Here is a 25,281-nt window from a genome sequence, read left to right on the forward strand (position 1 = left end):
CACTGACTGCTCTTTCAGAGGACCAGGGTTCAATTCCCAGCTCACAACTGTCAATTCCGGTGGACCTGACACCCATGGCAAAACAGCAATGCACATAAAAACAAATAATTTTAAAAACCAAGGCCCAATGTTCAAAATCAGCTGGAATGGGGCTCTATTTTAGCATAATAAAACATACAAAAGATAACTATGCTGGGTGGTGGGCGGTGGTGCACACCTTTAATCCCAGCACTTAGGAGACAGAGGCAAGCAGATCTCTGTGAGTTCGAGGCCAGTCTTCTCTACAAGAATGAGTTCCAGGACAGGTCCCAAAGCTACAGAGGAAACCCTGTCTTAAAAAACCAAAAAATAAATAAAAATAAAAAATAATAAAAGATAAATGTAAAAAGAAAGTCCTGCACTCAAGTTCAAAAACATTTAATCTCTGGGCACACCAGTATGGGAGACTTGGTTTCAAACTAGCTCATGTGATAGAAGCCAAGGATTTTCAGCAAACACAGCAGTGTACCCAGTTAGCAGCCTGCCTTCGTCAGCAAAAGACCAAGCTGTACCATGTGGAGGGTTAGTGTGGAAACACAGGGCTTGTTTCATTGTGCTGGACCATGGCTCTAAGACTGCTCAGGTTTCCTGGAAACCCAGCCTTCCTTGACTGCATCCAAGCAAGGTGTTCAAAGACAGTCTCCCTGGCAGTGGCTTCCACCTGTCAAGAGGCTGGATGAGAACCCCTCTGAGGCTAACCTGGGTCTGAGTTACAGAAATCCATAAATCCTAGACTGGAGGGCGAGTGTTTGTAAAGGCTGTTAGATGCAGAGGTGCTCACTCAAACCCAACTGCATGGCATCTTTGTCCTGGTCACTACAGCAAACCGGCACCCAGAGCAGTGTCTAAGTTTAGTCTGTGCTCTAACCATTCAAATCCTGGTGGTTAACTGGTCATCAGCTGACAGATCACAAAGAGACTACACGGGTTTGTTCCCAAAGCCATTTCCAATTTGAAGATGTTGTGTGTGTGTGTGTGTGTGTGTGTAGGTGTATGAACTCCACAGGCATGAATGTGGAAGTCAGCTGTCAGCGTCTATTTTTTTTTTTTTTTGAGGCAGAATCTTTTCACTGTAAACTGAAGTTCCCTGGTTAGGGTTCAGCTGGTAGACGAGTGAGCTTCAGGGCCTGGCCTGTCTCCTCTCCAACACAGGGATTACAAGCAGGTGCCACCGTGCCTGACAGTTTATATAAGTGCTGGGTTTGAACTTTTGAACTTGGGTCCTCATGCTTACACAGTTACCAACTGCGCTACTGCCCTGACCTTGCTGTTTCAGTTTTGTATCTGCATACACTACTTTACAAAAAAAAAAAAATCAAGAGACTGCCGCCAAGATCTCTGGTCTCTTTATGAACTGTCAATCAAGCACTCCATGAGTCTCTTCCCGATTTTCCGCCCATTTCAAGGTTGAATTTACCCCCAACTATGTTAGGGATCCTCTCTAAATCACTCTCCACTCTGTGACAACTTACTCGCTTATTTATACTGAGAATGTACAGAGAAAAAGTTTAAGGCCAATTCTGTGAAGATTTTGTACATAACAATACATTACAAAAACGTGTGTCTGTGTGGAGGCCATATCTGAGGGTCTTATTCCCCTGGAACTGGAGCTATGGGCCAGAAGAAAGGTGCTAGAAACTGAACTCAGGTGCTCTTGGGGAACAGAGCGCAGGTCTCTGCAGAAGCAGTATGCACTCTTAACCATGGAGATGTTTCTCCAGCCCCAAAAACTTTCTCCCACATTAAAGGTCACAAATATAAAACAAACACACAAACATAGAACACTAAGGTTTGAAAGTGTCAAAAAGGTAAATTAATGGCTATAAATATTTGTGTGCTGGAAGTAGGGGCAGACCTTGACACATACCAAACCGATAGCAGTGCAGGGTAAATATCTGATGTATTCTGTAGGCTGACAGGTCAAAAGAATGAGCCCTTCAACCATCATGGCTTGTTATTAGAATGAGATTATTTCTGAAAGGCCTCCAAGCAGAAACAAGTGGAGGAAGCAATGCCCATATGACAAATTTTAAAAACATCCACAGGCTAAATAGGTCATTGATCAGATCAAGAAGCTTACAACAGAATAACTTGTGTCGCAACTGAACTTAAAACCATTTCAGTCATCTATTCTGCAGTAAGATTTAGAGAATTTTGATTTCCTTCCTGCCAGCAATAATCAGTCAATATTTCCTGTAGAATATTTCTAAATGAGATTGGCAACTATGGCTTTGTTGAGAAGGAAGCTCTTCCCTAAGGGAGCCTCTAAGATGGCCATTTGACCACTGCAGATTACAAAGGCAGCCTGGGAGACACAAAATCCCGCACTATTACTGAACACAGCAGGCTAGGCCTCACTGGGACCGTGCCCCAGTGGTGAGGTGCCATCAAAGAGTGGCACGTGCCATTTGCCTGTACCCCTCCATAATTCTCAGCAGCTCCTGACCATGACAGACTGCATGGCCATCTGTGGTTAGTGGAACTCTGGAAGAGTGGAGATTGACTGCAGAAGGTTACACAAAATTCTACGGTGAAAACATCTCTGAGCATGTAGGGAATACATCATCCTTCAAGCTTCAATGTAAGGGGCAGGAAGGCAGCTCATTTTTTGATCTCTGTACCATCACTAAAATTAAAATAAAAAGCACATGCAGATCTAACAGTGTTCTTTATATAATTAAACGAAGCAAGAAGCTATTGTAAAAGAGCCCAGTCAATGCAATATTCAGGGGAAGTCATGCATCTGTAGGAAGTATGAGCTCAAACTGCAGCACGTGCGTGCGCATGCATACACACAGATAACTGTCGGCTCTTGCAAATAGCGACAGGGCTGTCATTCTTGCTGTTTGTTATTCCATCCAGGGCACTGAGCTGTTGGTGTGCCTCCCAGGCCTATGATGACAGAAGCCCATGGGTCCCGCTCGACCACAGATGTGGGGCAGAGATAACCAAAAAGAATAGGGGATTCGTGGAACAGCAGCTGGGCTAGACAAAGCTAACCTCCCACCTGCTGTTGATTTCCACATTCATCTCCCAAGTCTGATACCCCAGGCGCGTAGAAAGCTGCCAGCATGTGGAGAAATTAATCAGTGTGTGTGTGTGTGTGTGTGTGTGTGTGTGTGTAGGGGGGAGCTACCCACGGTCAGTTGTATATTCTTTCTGTAAACACATCTGTGTAGCAGAGGCAGCTGAGTTGAACAACAGGGGCTTTTGGAGCTCTCCGCTGTAGTCACCCATACACCTGGGATTCACGCGGCTCCTGCTGCTCTTATCTTAGATGAAGGTTTTTATTTATTTTTATCTTTTCACAGTAAAGCTGGCTCTGGAAACTAATTAGACATGTCTCGGTTTTTTCTTTTTGTTAGTTTGTTTGGATTTCCCCATATGCAAGGAGACATCTACTTTGTATTTCTATCTTGTCCCTCCTGCGTCCCCTTTGTTACTCTTCTTCCTGCCTGAACAGAGAGCAAGAAGGGTTTCTGAGCAGGACTGGTCAAATGTGTTACTCTTCGGGGCTCAGAGACATCTATATATCTGATCCAAGTCTCTCCTTCATTGCAAAACGGCCTTTATCCCAAAGTCCATTGCGGCTTAAGGACATGCTCTGGAGAATATCTCATTCCCTACTGTGGTTCTCTTCAAAGTTCTAACTGGTTGGACATGGTAATGAATTCTGTAAATTGCAATGTTTCTTTGAAAGCTTTTTAAGGTATAGAAGACTCCAATAGTGCAGACTGCCACAGTCAGTCTTTGAAAAAAGTCATTTTGAAATGCGGGCTTTATATTTTTGGAGACACCACACATCTTAGAGACAATCGCAATGTTGGGTCTCAAATTAATATTTGTTGCTTAATGCCACCAAAATGTCAGATGAATGAGTAATTAGGCACGTTTGTACATAATGTGCATTTGCTACTTTTTGCAAAGGCCAGAAGCATAATGAAGAATTCAAGTCAAGAAATGTCTTTCAGCCAATGGATTCTTGGAGTATTCATTTTAAAAACAACTCACTACTAGGTATATAACTGTCTTCTTTTAATGGTCAGCAAGCAGCTGGGTTTCTAGATAACATGGGGAACATAAAATATTCATGTTATTTAAGCCATTTCTATATTTTACTCATAGTCTTTGATTTGCTGGTCTTGAGGGGGAGAGAAATCATTTCCACTGCTAAATCCGCTGGCGTCTCTTCAAAGTCAGCCCCACCCCGCCTCCTGTTAGGGCTGTTTTAGGACCACAAAGCTACCTTTCGCTCCTGCTTGTTTTCCAGTCTTCCCATTTATTCTTGTTCCTAGTTTAACCTCACACTCCACAAGGATCCTGGGGGTTGCCTTCCACCTTGCCTATGTTATTCCTGATTGTCCTCTAGCTGCCCCCTTCTCTCTGTCTCCTACTGAGGTTCATGTTCCCCATCTGGCCCTGCTCACACAGCCTTCAAGTCTACTTAGTGTCCTGCCCCTGGATCCTCCATCCCTCTTTTGTCCATACTGGCTGCCCCATCCCAGGAAGGATGTCGGATTCCCACTGGGAATCCAATCACACACTCTATGGCTAGCTTCTTGCAGGGTGCTAACATTCTTTGAATGCCCTTGAGCTAACTTTCAGCCCAGCTCCCTCCCAAGCCCATTCTGCTCATCTGAGCCTGAATTTTGTACCTCTGAGACCAGGAGCCAAATACTTGCAGAGCCAAATTCAAACCCTGCCCACTTAAAAAGCATCCATGCTGCCTGGACATCACTCATGAATGTCCTGTCTTCCTGGTACAATCTTCACAGGTTAATCCAATCTGCTTCCCCATGCTACCTACTTCCTAATGTCTCCTTGATCCCTAACCCCTTCTAAGAGAGCCGGGCCCATGCACAAGCACAATGGAGAAGGAGACACCTCCGGTGTGGGTGGCTCTGCTAGAGGCACCATCATTCCCTTTTCCCATCTTTTCCTTCACCCTTCACTCATGAAAGCAAATCACCCCGTTCTTCTTTCCCCGGGAGTTCTAGACCATGTGAATGCCCCCCCCCCCATATTTTTAATGCTACCTCTTTCTACCATGGCTCTCTGTTCTTCCTTACCAAGCAGCTGCTCTGGTACTTGGTTATCTTATAAAACAAAAACAAAACCTGCTGCCAGACCCTGCAGTCATCCCCATCACTGCTCTATCTCCCCCCTCCCTTTCTGCCAAATATCTTCACTCTGGGCGCCCACGTACAGTTTCCACTATCTCCCTTCGTTCCTTTCCACAATCTGGCTCCTTCCTAGTGCCAGAATTCCACCGTAAACAGCGCCACAGGTTTGCCAAGCACCTGTCTCCTGCCTGTTCACGAGAATTTCTTCCTTTCCTTTTGAATCGGGAGTCCCACAAGAGCTGTTGATGAAGGCCTTTAAGAAGCAGAGCCATCTAAGCAGCCACACCCACAGATGCCAGAGTTCAATGTTTGGGTAAGGCCTAGCAGCAGGTCCGGTTTTGACGCTCACTGGGTGGCTACCATGCGCTCTAGGGCTTAGCCAGCTCGGAAGCTAACCGGGGTGTGCATCCAGAAAGGCCTCTACACATGCAGAGGTCAAAGAAGGTGGGGATCCCAGCCCCACTGGATGCATCTACACCACGGATCCTGTACCAGTGACTCGGGGAACAGTGAAGAAGCGGGGGCAGAAAGACTGTGAAAGCCATAATAGCAAGGAGTCTTCTGTGAGGCAGTTTCCTAGAAATGACTGCATGAACAAAACCAGAAGAATAGCCTCATCAGTGGACATGCTAACTGAGAAGGAGCTAAATGTTGTGGGGTCCTACCCATAGACAAAGAATTTCAGATAACTAACGACCGCTGGGAAAAGGAGGATTAGACTCTCCCAGGAAAAGTCCCCTTACTTGTTGTCTAATGCAGAGTGGTCAGCCTTAAAACCATATACACACAAATAATAAAAATGGACTCAGTTCATATATATATATAGCAATCATAATCAAAGGGAAAGGGGCTATCAGTTTGAGAGGGGGAGCATGGGAAATGTTTGATGGAAGGTAGCTGGAAGGGGGCGGATGGTGGGAAATGGGGTGAAAACGTAATTCTATTTAAATTATAGCATATTTTAAAAAAGAGTTTAAATGGCAAAAACAAACAAACAGAAAGAAAGACTTTTAACTGAAGCTCAGATGTGGATCCTCATCCTCCTGGCAGCTCCTGCTTGTCCCTTGGGTTCCTGTACTGCTTTCATCCTCTGCCTATTCTTAACAGGACTGACCTGGACTTTGCATATCTCCACGTCTCCCTCTTTTCCAGTCTGTTAATAATCCCCAATATCAATAAAGTCTAGATCACTCTCTAAGTGAACCCTGAACCTCGCTGGCTGCGTAAGGCCCATGGAAAAGTTTCTACTCCCTTTGAGTGACCCGGCTTACCATAACTAAAATAATCGATGGTTCAAATGATAACCTTCCTCACAGTCCTGTCCCACGATACTGCTATGGATCTCTTTCCAACCCCTCAATGAAAAGCACACTAAACTATGAAGAGGAAACTCTCATACCACAATGTGAGGAAAGTAAATTATTAAAGCTGTGATAGACAGCTATATGGGAATTCCTCATAAAGACCAAAGATGTAGTTGCCATGGGATGCAGTAATCCTATTACGAGGTATTCACTCTAAAGATGGAAAATGATGCCAAAGAGATGTACACACCCACATGGTCACTGCATCATCAGTTACAAAGGCCAACTTATGTTATTAATCTCCATGCCCATCAACATAAGGACAGGGCATGAAAATGCAGCAGATATGCAGTTAAATAGCATAAAGCCCACAAAAGGAAGGTAGTTCTCCCCACGATCACTGGTAAGTATCTGAAGCGAGAGATACGTTAATTAGCTTGACTTAATTTTTCCATGCTGTATTTATAGATCATAACATCACTTTGTTCCCAAAAAAACATGGATGGCTATCACTTATAATTTAAAACTAAAAATTAAAAAAAAAGTTAAACTATAAAGCACACCAAAATAAAAATGCCAAGTAAGCATCCACGGCTCAACCCCATTTACTTCCAAATTAACATGAAAACAAAAGAAACCACGGTGGGATTCATTGCGGTCTATCAATTACACTGACTCCTGTACATAGACTCACAGGAAAGGCACTCCCCAGACCCATATAAGATGCAAGAAACCCCACTTTTCAGTCAGCTCATTACAGATCTTCAAGAACTAGTCGGCCCCGAGGTTCCTGGCATACATTTTGACTGTTAAATCGAATTGCAATATTAAATCAAGTTGTCTCCAGGGCACTGCAGGTGGACCTGGCAGGCTGCATAGGGCAACGCATCACTGATCTCTTCACAGAGAGCAGAGGAATACACGCACAAGCATAGGCAAGAAGAGGCACTTCCAAACACCTCTTCAGGGTTCAAGGTACCAGCTAATGCCAACTTGCCTGTGTGAAGAGGCCTAAGGGTATATTTGACACGTTCCCAGGCCATGACCCACACAACACAGGGGTATTTGATGAAGCCAAATAGCCCCAGCTTCAACTTGCCCTGGAGATTACAGGGGCTCTAATCAGATGCACTTCTGTTCCCAAGGTCCCAAGACATATATTCTCAATGCTTGATACTCTTATTGACAAAAAATATGCTTAAAAAACATAAGATGGTTATTGCTTTCTGTGCGTAATGTGCTAAGCTGCATCTCTTCCCTGCCATGGATGCTTCTGCAGAACATGGGGGTGGTGTGCTGTTGCATAGCCATGCTGACTATCACAGCCCCATCTACCCAGTCTTCCCACTCTCTCACTCACTTCCTCAGCTCCTATCTGTGCCACTGTGTTAACACACCCAAGTTCCTGAGGGAATTCTGGGAAAGTTTCCTTACCATCAAATCTTCAGGCTCATAAAGCACACTGTTTTAGTCAAAGTTTATAGTCGTGAGGCTCAGGTTATGGTCTCCACTGCAATTCCCTGCATCCCAGTAGGGAACTGGTAGGAGAAGGCAGAAACCATCTGCCATGGAGGATGTACCTGGTGTTTCCTCTTCTCAGTGTGGATTACTGTAACAGGGCAAGTCTCTTCCAAACAACACAGTTGCAAGGTGCAAATTCATGGCTAATCCTCAAATTTCATCATTTACATGAAATGACATGCCTTAGAAAAATACTTGCAACTGAATGTGACAAAGGACAGCCGTCCCAGTGTGAAGGTGACAGGGACTGTGGGGAGATGTATGTTTCTGCCTGAAATGTGTAGGAGGGGATGCAGAGGAGAAAAGCAACACTAGAATACCTGGTAGTCGTTAAGTCTCAAGACGAATGTTGAGCTCCATGGAGCCAATTAATACATATGGTGACAATTTAGTCACAGTAGAGGGAGTGGAAACTCACTTTGAGATGGGTATACACAACAAAATAAAATAAAAATATGCACAGTAAAGTTACAATGCATGTGCATTCTGAGCACACCTGTACACATCTGTAAACACATACAAACACATCACAATACATTACACACACACACACACACACACACACACACACACACACACATGAGCATTATGTAGTTTATTTTTTAACCATGATCACAACAAGGAGAGATCCACAGCCTGAAGGTTTGATTGGCAAGTACAAAACAATACATTTTCTCATTTACAGGGTCATCCACATGATCACTGAGTACATTTAACAAAGTCTCATGTAAGAGTCGTTATTGCATGGACCATGTTTGCTGCAAAGTATAAAGTCAGAGTAATGTCAACACCCTTCCTTTTCAATTAAGATTTGGTTTTTGTAAAGCTTTGCTATTGACAGTCTGTGAATTATTCCCCATATTGTGAGCTGCTGACAAAAATACAAAAATAAATATAAAATGAATACAAAAATCCAGCCTTCTGCACTATATTCATGCACACACACATGTACAAAAACTTGAACCTCATTCAACATCAAAACTGTAAAATAAATGAACTGAACACTGATACCAGTACAGAGGTCCTCATAGTCATTCACATTTTCTCTTAAAGTAAAATAAATCAATCAATAAATAAACTATGCCAGGATCAAGGTTAATGCCCTCTGCATGTTAAGGGGATGGTCCTGCCTGCACACGTTCACATGATTTTCAGTTCCTTACCTTTGGTTGTGATGTGAGACACAGGAAGGGATTTCATAGAAGCAGGCCACAGCAGCACAGCATCAGGTTGAGAACAGAAGCAGAGAGAGGGAGAGGGAGAGAGAGAGAAAGAAAAGGCCATTAGATGACATTCTTGTATAAAAAGGGCAGAGTTTGGTCGTCCCAAGATCTCGTGAGGAATGACACAGCAACACAGATACTCTATCTGATGCATCCGCACCTCAGGAGAGCCACCTCTCCTTTCTCCATAATTAGAAGCCTGTTGCTTCTGGTACCAGAAACGGTGCAACCTGAGCATCAAGCTGAGGACTTCCCTCCTCAACTCTTTTCTTAGCTGTTGAGTCTGTTGCTAGAAACATGAAGGGTATGAAGCCTTCATCAACAGTGCTGCCTGAGCACTCATTCCTCCTTGAAATAAGTGCTTCTAAATACAAGGAAAGAACCCCACTCCTTAAACCCGTGTTCAGGGCACTGGTATGGACATATCAATGTTTCCTAGTTCTTTCTCTTTTTGGCATCAGGACCCTGCATGTTTATATAGAGTTAAGTACAACTAGATGCACATTCAACCTTTAGCCCTCAACATCTGAGACATGACCTTTGAAACAGTCAGTACTCTTGGCTCCGTGTGTGGAGAGCAGACACTGTTTCTTGTCTGGATGATGGTTAGGGAACCCTCCATGGGGCAACAGGCTGACTTTAGCTCTCATCCTTGTTATAATTTTGCTGAGTTAAGGCCTAAGCAGGGAAAAGAGGCCATGGAATTCACCACACACACACACACACACACACACACACACACACTACCCCTTCATCTACCCCCACTATTTTCTGGTCCATGTGCGGGCCCAAGCTCATCTGCATACTCCTCAGAGCTGGGCGGTGGGGAAGCTCAGGAACAGAGTTGTGTCACCTGCTATATTTGGAAGAAAATATAGTGTAGAAATCCAGAAGGGAGGGAGTGGGACTCCTCTCCCCTGGGTCAATAAGTGACACACATTACTCAGTACTGAGACAAACAGATGAACAGATGTGACTGGAGGGAATCATTTGAATATTTTTTTCTGTTTTTTTTTTTTTTTTTTTTTTTAAAAAGACAAACGCTCACAGCTGAGCTTAAAATGTAGGTCAGAGTCTTCTGGGAAAGCTCCCTTTCCTCACCTAATTGCTAGATATTACTTCAGCGCCTTTCTAGCTATCTGAAGTTGAGTCCTACCCAGACGTGCTAACACTATGGGTGACCTTTGACCTCCAGGAGGGTTCGCTGAGCCAGCTCTACAAACTAAACCATGTCTACTGAGCAGGACTGTGGGAGCCCATGCAGGAGAGCTAGGAAATATCTTTCCCTTTCACAGAAAAGTCTTACATGTGACACCCTTCTCATCTAAACCTTAATAAGCACAGCCCTGCCTGGGCACAGGAAATGTGAGCTGGTCAGGCGAACTTCAAATCCCTCTCTGTGGTAGACAGTGAGAGCTATCCTCTATACCACTTCCATCTCCAGTGCAGTTGGACAGCAGGTTCCAGTCTCTGTAGAAGTCACTCATGGCTATGTGACTGGACGCTGACCAGCGGACTGGAAGTGGAAGAGGGGCAAACCATTTGTGTGATGCATATCGAACAACCCATTGTGTCTTCCCCTTCTTCATCTCGTGTTGGTTGACTGGCTTAAGAACTCCAGGGAAGAGTTCTGCCATCCTAGGTCCCTGCATGGCTGTAGTCTATACAAACAACACTTTTTTCCTGGCAGTTCCAATGCCAGTTATCCCATTTGACTAGCTATCCCATTGATATATACCACTATGTACCATACTGTTCAACAGACCCACTCAATATACTGACTTTACCCAAAGGTAAAAATATGTTTTTCTCACTGCTATAGTACACATGAAAATGTAGAAAATTCATGGCAGTATCAAATAACTGAAAAGCATGTCAAATTTCTCAACACTGAAATTAACAATCACCAGGCTCTTAAAAATATCCTATAGCCCTTCCAGAGGCATCCCAGTTTCTTCAAAAACTCCGCCAACAACAGTAAAGAGTGCTCAAAGCTACTTATGCATCTCAAGGATCTTAAGTGTCACACGTAAGATGATATTTGGAAGATGTCCTGGACCTAGATTGTGTTCCACACAGTCATTTAATTAATTAACAATGGTAAAATCAATAGTGTGGCCTTTAGACACCCTATCTAGAGGACATTGGAACTATTGGTGTTTATACAAAATATGGCAACATAGGCTGGGGAAAAACTCAGTTGATAAAGTTGTTTGCCCTTTTGAGCATGGGGACTTAAGAGTGATCCTCAGAACCCACATGTAATTCCAGTCCTGGGAAAGCAGAGACAGGAAAACCCCCTAGGGCTCATTGGCTGACTAGCTTAGTCTAATGGGAAAGCTCCAGGCCAATAAGAAACCCTGTGTCAAAAATAAGGTAGATAACATTCTTGAGGAATGGCACCCAAGGCCATCCACATGTGTGCACACATACATGTGCACCCTACACACAAACAAAAAAATGGACAAGAATGGACAAGCTGCATAAACTGCATATGCTAATATAACACAACTTGAAGCTGTAAGAGAATCGGGCTAAAGCACAGCTAGCCTATTTACTGACTATTAGGGTCTGAGAACTGCTTCCAGAGCAGAGCAGATGGGAGGTGCCCACCCTCGCCGCTTGCCATCCTCACACACATCTCCTCTATTGAGGTCACAGTCTCATACAAGGAATCTTTAAACCCAAATTCCTGCCTTTCTCGTTAGCAACCTCAGTGCCAGGGGGTATTTGCTTTGCATTTCATGCTCCTACAGTGTCTGTAAAAAAGGGGTGGATTCTAAATTAGTCCTTAGGACAACACTGTCTTTAATCACAAGGTGAAATGAACTGAACTTGGCCTTGCTGGCTGGCTGTGATCATCTCACAGCTGTGACTCAGGGCTGTTGGGGAAAGTGGATGACAGATGCTCATATATTGCAGTCACTGTCATTGGTCTAAAAAATAATACAGATCTTTGTCTATAGAGTGCTCAGAAAACATATCAAAAGGAATCTCATTATAGTGAAGATAAAGTCAACAGATACGTACAAAGCCAGCTCCACATGCATGGGGAATTATGCAGAAACAAATCTTCCAGGACAACAGTTTAATTTTTAAAAGTAAAACTTGGCCCTCAGATACCAAGTCAGTAATGAATTTTTACAGAGAGTATATTCATTTGTCAAAAAACGGATCCTCTTTGGGAATCAAGAGGCCCCACATAAAGCAAACATAGCATCCATTTCAGGGTTGGCCTCCCAGAATCCCCTGAAATTTTGTCTGATGAGAAAACCAAAGGTATGATAAAGCTGCATGGCCCCCAGAAAGCAAGGCACAATTTCCTTCATTCTTCATCTGCACAGCCACTCTCATATAAATTTGTATAGTGTATGTATATGTCCTCGTGTGTATGAATGTGTATGTACCCATTTGTGTTGTGTACATGCTTGTGGAGCACAAGCTCAATGTTGGGTATCTTCCAGTGTCTTCTTCCTTTATTGCAATCCACCTTAACTTTTGAAACAGGGTATCTCACTGAACCCAGAGATCATCCACTGGCTAGACTGGATGGACAGCAATCTCAAGGGGTCCACCTGTCTCCATGTACCCACTTCCACCCTAATACTAGTGCTATGTATGCACACTGCTGCACCTGGCTTCCAGGTTTAACTTTTAATATGTTGTCTACGTAACATACCTTTAGAAAAAGTAAAATTCCAGTAATTACCAATTCTGGTCACACAGCATCAATTACAGGCACCTACCATGACAAATGCTGCATTTGCAACCACTCCCATCCTAGCCCGGCCATGTTTCCTATCTGTGTGCACCTCCCTTCCATTTTTGAGTCTATGGTGATCCTATAAAAGGAAGTTTCTAATAAAATGTGAAAGATCTTTCGGTTTATAACCTTATGTCCAGAAAAACAAGTATGTCAACTCCCAGAATGAAGCTATTTGAAAAAGAAGATGGCCCTGTGACAGGAAAGGAGAAAGGCAGTATTGTAGAATATCATACAAATAGGGATCTTTGTCATCACTGTCATCATGAAATATTTGGATTTTCTTTGTACATAAATTTTCCTCTTATTAGGTACACTCTGGGTAGAAACCATTTGCTATTAGGATCAAAACCCCTGAAGAAAGGCCTTCCTATACTGGATCATGCTGGATGATAACACACAAGGTGCCTCCCAGTGCTGTTTCACAGACTAACAAGGTATGTGACTCACAGAATTAATGCCTGGTAGACCTGGGACTCGAACCTAGGGCTGTGTGTTCCCAAGCCTCTATTACTGACCTCATCTTCACAAGCAAGATCTGAGCTGGAAAGGATTTCCAATAAATGGGCATTGCTATGAGTGTTTGATGTTGTTGGAAGAAAAGCCAGCTCCCAAGAGAGAAGAGCTTAAGTGATGCTCCCTTTTAAGTGATGAAGCACAATTAAGTAACAGGGAAGGAAAGAACCCAAGACCAGCCCAGTAATACCAGTGATTATACTTCAGTGGCAGAAGGCAGAATGGGCATGTCACAGGGAAAATGGACAGAAATAAGAGCTCAGCTACTCTCAGTAAAGTCAACAGGCCTTGAACACTGAATTCCCTCTGCTAAGCTTTTTGTAGTAAACATTCATCAGAAAGGCAAAGTTCATCTGTATCTAAGGGCACATATATGCTAAGTTCCGAATAGCAGAACACGGCGACCTGCCCAAATGCAATCCATCTTTAAGCTCTCAGAAGACTACATGACTCCTCTTATAAAGTGACTTTGTTTGCAGCTAGGTGATTTTTGTTATGAGCACTAAGCACTTAGCTTTTTATTGTTACAATTCATTTTTCTTTGGGTGGAAATTGAATTACAAAGTTTTAATGCTTTGCAGCTCCTAACATTGATACCTTTAAAACTTCTATCTCTCACTGCCATTTAACTTACATTACCAATTTTCCTAAAAGCAACTAGGTGTTAAAACACTCTCCCTAAAAGACAGTTATTATCTAAAAAGATGCTGCGTTGGTGATACTCCCATTATAATCTTCATCCATTCCTTTCCACAGTAGAAAACAGACTAGCAGTTCTTTAATACAAGCTTTATTTCACACGACTTCTGGAGGAAGAAAGATGAGAAGGCTGGAGTAGTTCCACGTACATACAGAGCACAGCAGCTTCTGGTAGCATATATAGTGGACACACCACACCATTGTTACAACTCTGCTAAACTACATTTATTACACTGTTCATAATAAATTTCATTTTTTATTTGGAGGCAAAATCTGACAATAGAAGTACCTGGCCAGGCAGAGGGGTCACATGCCTTTGATACCAGCACTTGGGAGGCAGAGGCAGATGGATCTCTGTGAGCTCAAGTTCAGCCTGGACTACAGAGTGAGTTCCAGGACAGTCAGGAGTGCACAGAGAAACCTTGTCTTGGAAAAACAAAACATTCCCAGCACTTGGGAGGCAGAGGCAGGCGGATCTCTGTGAGTTCGAGACCAGCCTGGTCTACAAGAGCTAGTTCCAGGACAGGCTCCAAAACCACAGAGAAACCCTGTCTCGAAAAATAAAAAAAAAAAAAAAGAAAGAAAGAAAAACAAAACAAAACAACACAACACAAAGCCTACCGACAAAAAATACCTGGAGATTTTTTTTTTTTTTTTTTACAATAATTCCAAATCCCATCTTTGAAGATTCTGGGTTAGAAGCCTAGGGTGTGTTTCTAATAGGCACCCAACTATAGGTATGCACTGTGGAATCAAACTTTGGAATCACAATTCAAACAGAAAATGAGTCATAAAATGAGGCATAGTTCTTACAGCCAGTGAAAAGTAAAACTCTGCCTTAGTTTGAGGCTAGGAGAAATCTATGTGGTAAGTGTACTAGATTCTCTCTGATGGCCAAGAGACAGGCAAAAAAAAAAAAAAATAGATCAGAACAAAGATTCCCTCTAGGACTTTAAATCTGACCATGGCCCTTGCACTAAGATCTGTCTAAATGGTCTAAAGAGGATTGAATGTTGTCTGTGTTAGCTACTAAGCAAAACAGGCATTTTTGGGGTACAAACTCCTAAATTTACAAGTAAAAGGAGTTTGATACTTTAAAAGACTACTTTTGGAGTTCTTTCTTCTTTTCTTTTCTTTTTTGAGTTTTATTTTGAGGTGGTCTCATATATTGCAGGTTGGCTTGAACTTGTCATATAGCCAAGGATGATCTTCTTAGGCTCAGTGCACCATGCCTGATTTATGCTGGGCTAGAGTTGTAACTCAGTGAATTGTACACGCTGAGTAAGTTCTCTGCCAACTGAGCTACCATGCCAGCCTTTATAGTTTATGCCTCAGCTCAGACAGTTCAGACAAACTGACAAGGAAGCAGCCAGGGTCGTGACCCACTCTTTTAGGAGACTTTATTCACTCTACTTCTAAACTCACCTCATATGAGTGTTGGTATCTGCTCTCCGCCTCTCTGAAACATGATCTGTGGCCCTCACGTGAGTGTGCTCACAACCGTGCATGTTGGAGTGTGCCCGCCGTGCATGTTCTTTCCCCAATGTGTATAAATTCTCCAATGACGTCTGGCTGTCTTTGCTTGAGGAGAGCACTTCTCTGTAAATAACTGTACTGCACTCCATACTTGCTGTAATATACCTCTGTGCATTCTTAAACCTTCTGGCTGTATTCAACTATCTTAGCATTCACCAAGAACCTGCTGCATTCATCTGCACTAGGACGTGCGATGGACATCTTGGGATAAACAATCATGCCAATCCTGTCTAAGTCTGACCTGTAAGAGGGATGACCTTTTCTGTTGTCAGATGGCTCAATTTTGTGTCATGGGATAGCTTCTTGAGGTGCAGTGTGGGAATGGGGGGAGTTCAGCAGATTCTTATTGAATAGTAGCAATATTGCTTTCTATGAGAGAAATTTTAATCTAAAATGCATCTCAAAACTCCATAAGAATGTCAGGGAGACACAAGAAGCTCGATAATTTGTCAATTGCATCCACTGAGAACACAATTATGAAAAAATGAGCTGTAATGATGTAATAGATCTTTCTGTGTTACTTAAAGACTAAGCAATAAAAGAGTAGGGCTATAAACATAAAGAATATGGCCATAAACAGATCTGAATTCATTTTATGAGCACGAGATAATGCCTACTCCACCCTCAGTTCTACCTAGGATTGGGGCAGCACATATGTCTCAGTGTCCTGTGTTCAGATCCTGGCTTCAGTGTGTTGATGAGCTTCCTGACCTTGAAAGGTTCTTGGAAGCCTTGAAGGACCTCTCTTCTAAGAGTGGTATAAATATCTAGGCTGATATTGAAAACCATATAGCACAGTGTCTGATACATTGTAGGAATGGACTATACTAATTCACTATTGTTTCTTGTGGCTGTTGATCACAACAAAGGACAGTTTAGAGACCCAGAAAGACCTAAGATTAAACTTTGCAACGTAAGGACTAAAACAGCTTCTCAGATTTCACAGACAATGATCTCAATGTCTTATTTTCAAAGGTGACACAGCCATTTGAGCTTACCCACATGGCCAGCACGGCCATCCTACTTTGTGCCCAGCCTAGAAGACTCTGAGCAAGTCATCTTCCCAATTTGAACAGCACTTTCTAGAATGAAGAGGTGTAAGCTGCCACACAAGCTGTTCCTTCTGCTCAAGCCTAGCGTGTACAAAAGGCCATTTCCATCACCACTGAGCTACAATCCCTGCTGTGATTTTTAATAAAGTCACGAAGCAAGGAAAATGAAATGTAATCCAATAAAGTCCCGTTCATTAATAAAGGTCACTGAGGTTTCTCTTGATCTTTTCATAATCATGTTCCTACTTTTTCAAATGTAAAGCGTGCAGTCATTTTTCGGTAAGAAATTATGTCAGAGATTAGAATTTCTAGAATATTCCTTGCTCCAATTTCCTTTCTGTTGCTGTGATAAAACACACTGACCAAAAGCAACTTAGAGAGGAAAGGGTTCATTTGCCTTATACTTCCAGGTCACAGTCAGTCACCGAGGGATGTTGGAGGGGAATGGAAGTGGAAGCTTGAAGTAGAAACCATGGAGGAACACTGCATGCTAGCTTGTTCACAAGTTCATGTTTAGCTAAGCTAATTTTTTGGACAGCCTAGGAAGAACCATCTACCTAGGGAATGGTGCTGCCCATAGTGGACTGGATCCTTCTACATCAAAAACAATGCCCATCTCCAACATACCAACAGGCTAGTCTGATGTGAGCAGTCCCTTATTTGAGATTCCTCTCTCAGATTACTCTAGGCTGTGTCAAATTGACAGTTAAAGCTGATAGGATATTTCTACAACCATGGTATAGAGAAATGCAGTCTATTGCTTAATAAGTATAACTAGGGAAAACCATCTTGCATGGAATCTTTAAGATTTGGAGTAAGCCAACTGTATATCAGCTTCTATTCAAAGGCAGAACCATTATTCCCCCAAACCAATCATCCAATAAAACACTGTGGGAAAGTTACTGCCAGACTGTGCCTCACACTTCTGAGGGTTTCATTTTATTTTGCTGACATTATATTACTTAAGGTTTTTAAATCATCTGATTAGAAGGCAGATTTACTTAGAGCGCTAATAGAAATGAGAAACATTACATATGCTCCTGTTTTGCCAAAACCTTTTCCAATTATGTCTGAGATGCCACAAGTGCAATGGCTAATGCCAATTCCTTGGGCCTTTAATGACAGAAGGCCTCAAGCAAAATGCACACACTTTCACAACTCGCATTAAATATACAATTATAGCACCACAGAGGAATTAAACACAAGTGTTGATTCCTGCTCTTTTGCCAGGTCTGGAATAATCCAGCTGTCAGTACGTCTTACCCTGACTTTAATATCATACCGAAAGTCAGACGAACATGAAGAAACAATGGAGATTTCTTTTTTTCATTTTTTAAGTTTCAAAATATTATACCCTATCAATCTGATGTTCTCAGGTTAGTTACTATCCAAGCCTTTCAATTTTTTATATATATTTTTGAGAGCTTTGCTAAAAGAGTGAAATTGAAAAATAAAGTAAATGGCAGTTTTTGAGAGAATGGGGAGACAAACAGAAAGTAATGTTTTTTGTTTTTTTTTTTTTTTTTTTTTTTTTGTTTTTTTTTTTACGAATGACACTTTATTCAGTCATTTTCTTTACAACTGAAACTCTGGGAATTCAAAATTAACATCCTTGCCCGTGAGCTTCTTATACACACCAGAAAAAGTTTCCACCTTGTGCTCCACGTTGTTCTGCTGTGCTTTGTCTAAATGAACCTTTATGAGCCGGCTGCCGTCCAGTTTCACACGGATCCTCTTGCCCACAATCTCACTCGGGAAGACCAAGTCCTCAAGGATGGCATCGTGCACTGCGGTGAGCGTGCGGCTTCTGGGGCGCTTCTGCTTATTTTTCGTACGGCTTTTCCGAGTTGGCTTGGGCAGAATCCTCCTCTGAGCAATGAAGACTACGTGTTTCCCGCTGAACTTTTTCTCCAATTCACGAACCAGCCGGACTTGGATTTTTTGGAAGGATTTCAGCTGAGGAACTGGTACAAAAATTATGATGGCTTTCCGGCCACCACCAACTTCAATTTCCTTGGCCGCAGTGATGTTGAGCTCCCGCAGCTGCGCCTTGAGATCCGAGTTCATCTCCAGCTCGAGCAGCGCCTGAGAGATGCCGGACTCGAACTCGTCCGGCTTCTCGCCATTGGGCTTGACGATCTTGGCGCTCGAGCTGAACATGGCTCGCCCTTACGGAGTGCCGGCTTGGAAAGAGGCCCAGCTCTCGCGAGAACTGCTCATATCCGGGTGGAGGCCGAAAAGAGGCCGAAAGTAATGTTTTTTGACATGACTTTTAGCTTATTTCTCCAAATTCACAATCTGACAACAGCTTGTATTAGTACAGCGACAAGGACTTAGCAATGGCGCCATCAAAAGTCTCTGCCTAGCTAGTTTTAGAGATTCCACAGCAGGAAGTAAAGATCTGCACCTTGCTTCAGAATACTGAGACACTATCTGTCCCACACTATCAACTGAGGGACAATGCTGGGGTTAATGCTTACCTGCTACCGAGTCCAAATGGCTGGGAAGTGGTACCTCCTAGCAAGACTTCAAGACAATATGGCACAGCCCTGCTACACCCACTTCCTCCAGCCTGCCTTCTTCCTCCTCCCCAGCATAGAGCTGGAGGAAGAGAAGAAAGGTAGCATCCTCTTCCTGCTGTGTGTGAAGTTGGGCTTTTCTCTTCCCACCACCCTGGAATCATTATCCTCCAATTCCCCATGTAGATAGAAAGGCGATTACCCAAGAGAACAATCTGAGAAAAGAGCGGCCTGGTAGGGAATCTGGCATCTTGGCTCATCAGATGGATGAATGATAGGGGGACAGATTTTCTTTTCCAGCTGGCCCTGAGGTTACCTGAGCCAGAGAAAAGTGTTAAGACCAAGAAGGAGAACACAATGTAGGTGAGGGAAGGAGAGAGCTCTTCTTGGTCAAGTGGTAACACAACCTCTTTTAAGACTGTATCTCAGAGGCAGCCTATAAGAAAGGAGCCCAGGAAGAGGCTATGGATTGATTGGATTTATTGTACTACCAGTGGAAGGGCTGAAGGTAGCTGAATAGAGGAGGTGGGGCACCTGATCTCCCAGGAGCAGGAAGGTCAGCTGGTGGTACTTAAGATATTAATTGTACTCAAAGTGGTCTGTAGGAAGCAAACAAAGATTTAAGGTCTGGTGTGAATTACACACCCAACAATTGTGTTTTCCCAAGTAAGTTTTCTTGTCTTTTTTTTTTGTTTTGTTTTGTTTGTTTGCTTTTGTTTTTCAAGACAGGGTTTTTCTGTATAACAACCCTATCTGTCCTGGAACTCACTCTGTAGACCAGGCTGGCCTCGAACTCACAGAGATCCAGCTGCCTCTGCATCCCAGGTGCTAGGATTAAAGGCATGTGCCACCACCACTTGGTTCCAAATAGGTTTTCTTAACAGGTGTGTACTATTAACGGGAAAATCTTTAAAAGCCACTTTCTCTCGTCCTCCTTGATTTTTTTCTCTTCTTACTTTCCTACTTGAATTCCTTCCCAGATAAGGATTTGTCCTTCTGAAAGATGACAGGATATGGGAATCATGAAACCCAGAAGCCCCACCCAGACAGTGAGCAACCTCCAGGGTGAGGGGTAAAGCTTTGAGTTCCATAGCCAACTCTTCTTCCGAACTCTGCTTGGGGTGGGGTTTCTGTTTCCTGAGTACAGGTGGGGTTTACTTCCTTCACTAACTCCAGCTGTGTCTGGGTTAAGCTTCATCTCCACAGGATGCTAACATCATCTTCAGTAAATCAGAATTAAATATAAGAACAGCAATGTGTAGGCATCCAGGGACGATCCTAAGGAGCGCTGGACACCAGGACTCGGTTTTATTGTTTTAATGGTGGACATGCCATTCGGTGGTCTTTTATTAAGGACTGGAAAGGTTCTGTACTATTGACAAGACAGACTTGTTCTGGTTGTTCAGTTGGTTCATTTTAAATGGCTGAGTACTTTAGGAGATAAGGACACTTCTATCTTTCCAACATTCCTAAATGAGTTCAATCTTCAAACAGCCTGTGGATATTGTCAGTCATGGGGTGTTAATGCCCAGTAGGATTCTTTAGAATAGACAAGATTAACACCAGGCATACTCATGACTGAAACACTGGGCCATACAGCTAAAATCCTCCCATGTGTCTACTAAGGACATGTGTCTTTTCTATTTCCTCTCACATACATTCTATAACCAGGCACAATCTAGGCTGGCAAATTCTTTCTGAACAGCTGGAAGAATATTCTATATTCAACTCTTTCAGGAAACGCGAGGCCCAAATGAGATCTATAGCCACAGTGGTGAGTTTGTAAGTGGGTATGTTTTTATGCCTGAGTATATGCCTGCACATTCTCGTGTATAAACTTATGTTTATGAGTGCCCGTGTGTATGGGTGCCTAAGCACATGTGTGCACATGCATGTAGATATAGAAGTTGACATCAGGTGTTGTCCTCATTGTTCTTTACCTTACGTTTTGAGACAAGGTCTCTCACTGAACCTGGAACTCATGGGTAAGGTTAGATTGACTGGTCAACAGGCGCAACCTCTGCCTCGTAGTGATCCCAGTGTTAAGATTATAGTCACACGTCACCCTGGTTGACAACAGGAATCAGACCTCAGGCTCTTGTGCTTGCACAACAGGTGTTGATGATATCGTCTCCGTAGTGCTTGGTTGCACACCATCTTGGAGTAAATTTGTCTGAGTAGCTGAGCCACTTTCCCATTTCTGTTTCCCCACACAACTATTTTGTCACCCTGAGTTGAGAAAAGGTAAAATAAACCAACCCTGGCAACTGTGACCCCAGATGGGATCAAGGGCTGTGTGCAAATCTCTGGAAATGACATGAATAAAATTTTGTTTATTTCTAATACATTGAAGTAGTGTTTTATAGAACAAGTTTAGTGAGTGATACCAAGAGGAGACATGTAGAACCCATTGGCATTTAACTAACCGAATTGTTAATGGAATTGAGCTGTCCTAAGATGGAAGGAAAGTAGGAAAGAAATGCCAACTAGATGATTCCCTAGAGAATAATTCATTTTGGTTTTATGTCATATTAAATATCACTTCCTCCACCAACATTGAAACCTGTATTAGCCTCTCAACCAAGTAAATTTTGTTCATTCAAAAACACTGTGAAGTCAATGCCTGCAACTGGAGCAATGCTCCCAGCTGTTCCAAAAAAATCAGAACCATTCCCCATGATTGGTGCCCCTTCCCACTTCACTGTGCGGAAGTATGGAAGCTTCCAGATCAGGATGACCAGAGGATTATGAAACAGTGTTGGGGGCCTTTAGCCACGGGGCTCAGTCAGACTTCTGGCTATATTTCACCTGTTCCATGGCTATCAATGGCTACTACTGTCCAGAGCAACTCTGCTCCAAAAGTGGTTGCCATGCCCAGGGTGGGCCCAGAGTCACGGACAGAGGTGCTCTACTAATCTGTATTTCACAGGGCAGAGGAGTCCTCAGCCTCATAGCGGTCATGGTTTTCAGGGGACCTTCTATCCCTTCTCTGAGTAGGGTCAGGTGTGTCCACCTTGAGACCTACAGGCCTCAGGCATCCCTGGCTAGCTATATACGCATTTTGGTGTTAAAAGGTTGGACATCCCTGGTCTAGGTGGTATCTCTGCTTCCTTTTCCATCCTTCTTCTGATTCCTCCTTTCACGCTTCCTTTCCAAGTCTCCCTGTCCTTCTCATTTCCCTTCTATTAAACATGGCCATAAAGGGGTGTATTACCCTCGCCTAATGTTTTATCATTCTCCTCTGAATTTTATGGTGATTTGACAATTTGTAATTCTCTCTGAAAATAATTTCTACAGAAAACAACCTAAATTGACTTTTGTTTGCTTATACCCTGTAATCACTGAATTTTAGTACTTTAAATACTTGCTTCCTAGACTTGCTTTCAATAGAAAGGTTTTTCTCTCCTTCCCACCTTAATTTCCCCTTTCTCCCTTCCTTTTTCTATCTTAAAAAATGAATTAGTTATTATTACTATTATTGGGAGGTGGGATGCATGCCATGGCATATGTGTGGAAGGCAGAAGAAAATTTTGTGGAGTCAGTTGCTCCTGTCACCTTTGTGTGGGTTCCAGGGATCAAATTCAGGCCACCAGGCTTTTATGGCAAGCATGCACTAAGATGAGTCATCTCTCTGGTCCTTTTATCTGTGTTTCAGTGGCTCACCTCCATCCTCTGCTTCAAATGGACACAACTCCAACAGTCAAGCCTCTAGATTCTTTTCCATGCAGATTTTTTATTTTTCATTTTCAAAGAGTCACAGCTTCCTGCTTCAAGTCTGAACCTATACTTGAATTCCATTCACCAAAACATTCTCTTTTTTAAAAAAAATAAAATTAAAAACACCCATAGGGGCCCAGGAATCTAGCCAGGCACTGTAGGTTAATTGTTTACTGGGATACTCACTCTAGAAGAGGTGACAGAGAATGAATAAGTAGACAATGTGCCTGTGCACACACAGAGGCCATATATGTTTTAGAGAAAATGATCCTACATGAGGAAAGGAGATGGGACCTCCCAGAAAGAGCCCTCTTCATTTAAGATCATGTTAGGGGCTAGGAAAGAGATGTTCAGAGAAGGAGAGAAAGCAAATGTCTCCCGAAAGGAAAGAAGCAGAAAGGCTAATGGACTGGAGAGCATGCACTTATGGCCAGGGACAGAAAAAAAGAGTGGGCGAGGAAAGCAGGGAGACACCACAGAGAGAGAAAGGCGCAAATCCCTTCTAAAAAACTTGGATTTTGTTCTTAGGGGCAAAAGCAAGTCAAGAGAAATGGAGTGGTCTGATTCTTACTTTACTTTATTTATTGATTTTTTAAGGTCTTTTCCTTTATCCATTACTCTGGGAGACTGTGACCATGTAGCTTCTGAATCTCAAGTCCAGAGCATATTTTGTCAGGATCTCAGGACTGAATCACTAACCCCTTCTTCAGAACACCACCAAATGGTCACCGCTTAAAAACCACAACAAATGAAAGGAAACAAGCCAAACCAGGACATCAGCAACTCGAAGAGTTTTGAAGTCAACTAATCAACCTGATTCTGAATCACATAATTATATCGTTTCTAAAAGTTTTGATAGCACTTTTCTACCTTCCTGTTTGTTGTTTTTATCCCTTGACATGGTCTGTTTAGAAATGATTAATAAGAATTTATGACAATGAATTGTTTAAACATGTTCCCTGCGTATTTCCCTGGAATAATAATTTATGGCCATGTGTTTGCTACCAATGGCTTCCATTCCTGCCGTGTGTGTGTATGTGTGTATTTGAGAGAGAGAGAGAGAGAGAGAGAGAGAGAGAGAGAGAGAGAGAGAGAGAACAACCTCTGGTGTCATTACTCAGGTACCATACAGGTTTTCTCTTTTGACACAGGGTCTCTCCCTGGCCTAGGACTCACTGAGTAGGATGGGCTGTGGCCTGTGATCCCAGGGATTCTCCTGTCCTGCCCTCCCCAGCACTGGGAATACAAGCACATGCTACAATCATAAGTTACTATGCCTGGCCTTTTACAAGAGTTGTTGGATTTAAAACCAGGTACTCACACTTCCAAAGGACATACTTTACTGAAAGAGCAATTTTCCAAAGCCCCCTTCCTGCCCTTTTGTCCTATGTAGCCAATCATAACTGGTGAAGAATTTACCATTCACCAAAGGGTGTCCAATCTCACCTGCCCATGTGCCTGGAGGAACCTCCTGGGCGCACTGCACCACTCTTCCCTTTGACTATAGTTCTAGAGGTCTAAGGCAGGCTATACACTTGCTGTGCGAGCATTCTGTCAATAGGCTACAGTCTGCTCCTTTACTGTTTCTTGATACTTGGTGGTTCTGCCTGATCCCTTCCTCTCCAAGCCCAGTCATAGCCACAGGCTGGACACAGAGCCCAGTTTCCCTCAGAAGGGCCCTAGGTTGGCCCAAGTCCAGCTCTTACTCATACAATGACCAAGGGCTATAAATAAGACTGTGTCAGGCCACAGATCACAGACCCGGCCCAGCTAAAACGTTCCCCTAAATTCAAGACAATATTTCCCATTAAAGGCTACTTAATAGGTATAATTGGTAACTGTAAGAACATAATGTGGACTCATTTTATCCACCCATTGGTGCTGAAGTAACAGCCAAACAAAGGAAAAACCCTTCTCAACCCAGTTCCTACCGAAGAACCCATGTTTAAGACACACAATTAATGTCCTTTGAGAGTGTGGTATAAAACGACTTACCATGTGTTTAGATGGTATGTACTTAGATAGCATGACACAAAGGAACATCATGGAAGACAAGACATGAGTGGGAAAATATGACAGAGTCTCATTTCGAGAGGGCTATGCAAGGAGTAAAATCTAATACCAGCATGATACCCAAACTGAAAAGAACATGCTAGTAATGCATTTAAAAAATATTAGTCACAGGGAGCAAATAACTGACGGCAATACTTATGCATAATTGCTGGATACTGGAAACTCTGCCCCAACCCCGATTTTAGATACCAAATAT

The 25,281-nt window shown here is 42.9% G+C and overlaps 2 protein-coding genes across 13 annotated transcripts in view; both read right to left on the reverse strand.

The window, feature by feature from the left end:
* The window catches only part of Ncam1 (neural cell adhesion molecule 1), a 296,835-nt gene that overhangs the window by 127,245 nt on the left and 144,309 nt on the right, over positions 1-25,281 (reverse strand). The gene's annotated exons all lie outside the window — the stretch shown is intronic.
* Positions 18,321-18,993, reverse strand: LOC130872709 (40S ribosomal protein S7). The gene has a single exon (XM_057766901.1). It carries the CDS (start codon positions 18,934-18,936, stop codon positions 18,352-18,354), a length of 585 nt encoding a protein of 194 aa, XP_057622884.1. The 5' UTR covers positions 18,937-18,993; the 3' UTR covers positions 18,321-18,351.

The sequence above is a fragment of the Chionomys nivalis genome, chromosome 4 (assembly GCF_950005125.1).
Source record: "Chionomys nivalis chromosome 4, mChiNiv1.1, whole genome shotgun sequence".
Taxonomy (NCBI): Eukaryota; Metazoa; Chordata; class Mammalia; order Rodentia; family Cricetidae; genus Chionomys; species Chionomys nivalis.

Coding starts and splice junctions, on each gene's coding strand:
- LOC130872709 (XM_057766901.1), bottom strand. CDS start 18,936: ATGTTCAGCTCGAGCGCCAAGATCGTCAAGCCCAATGGCGAGAAGCCG.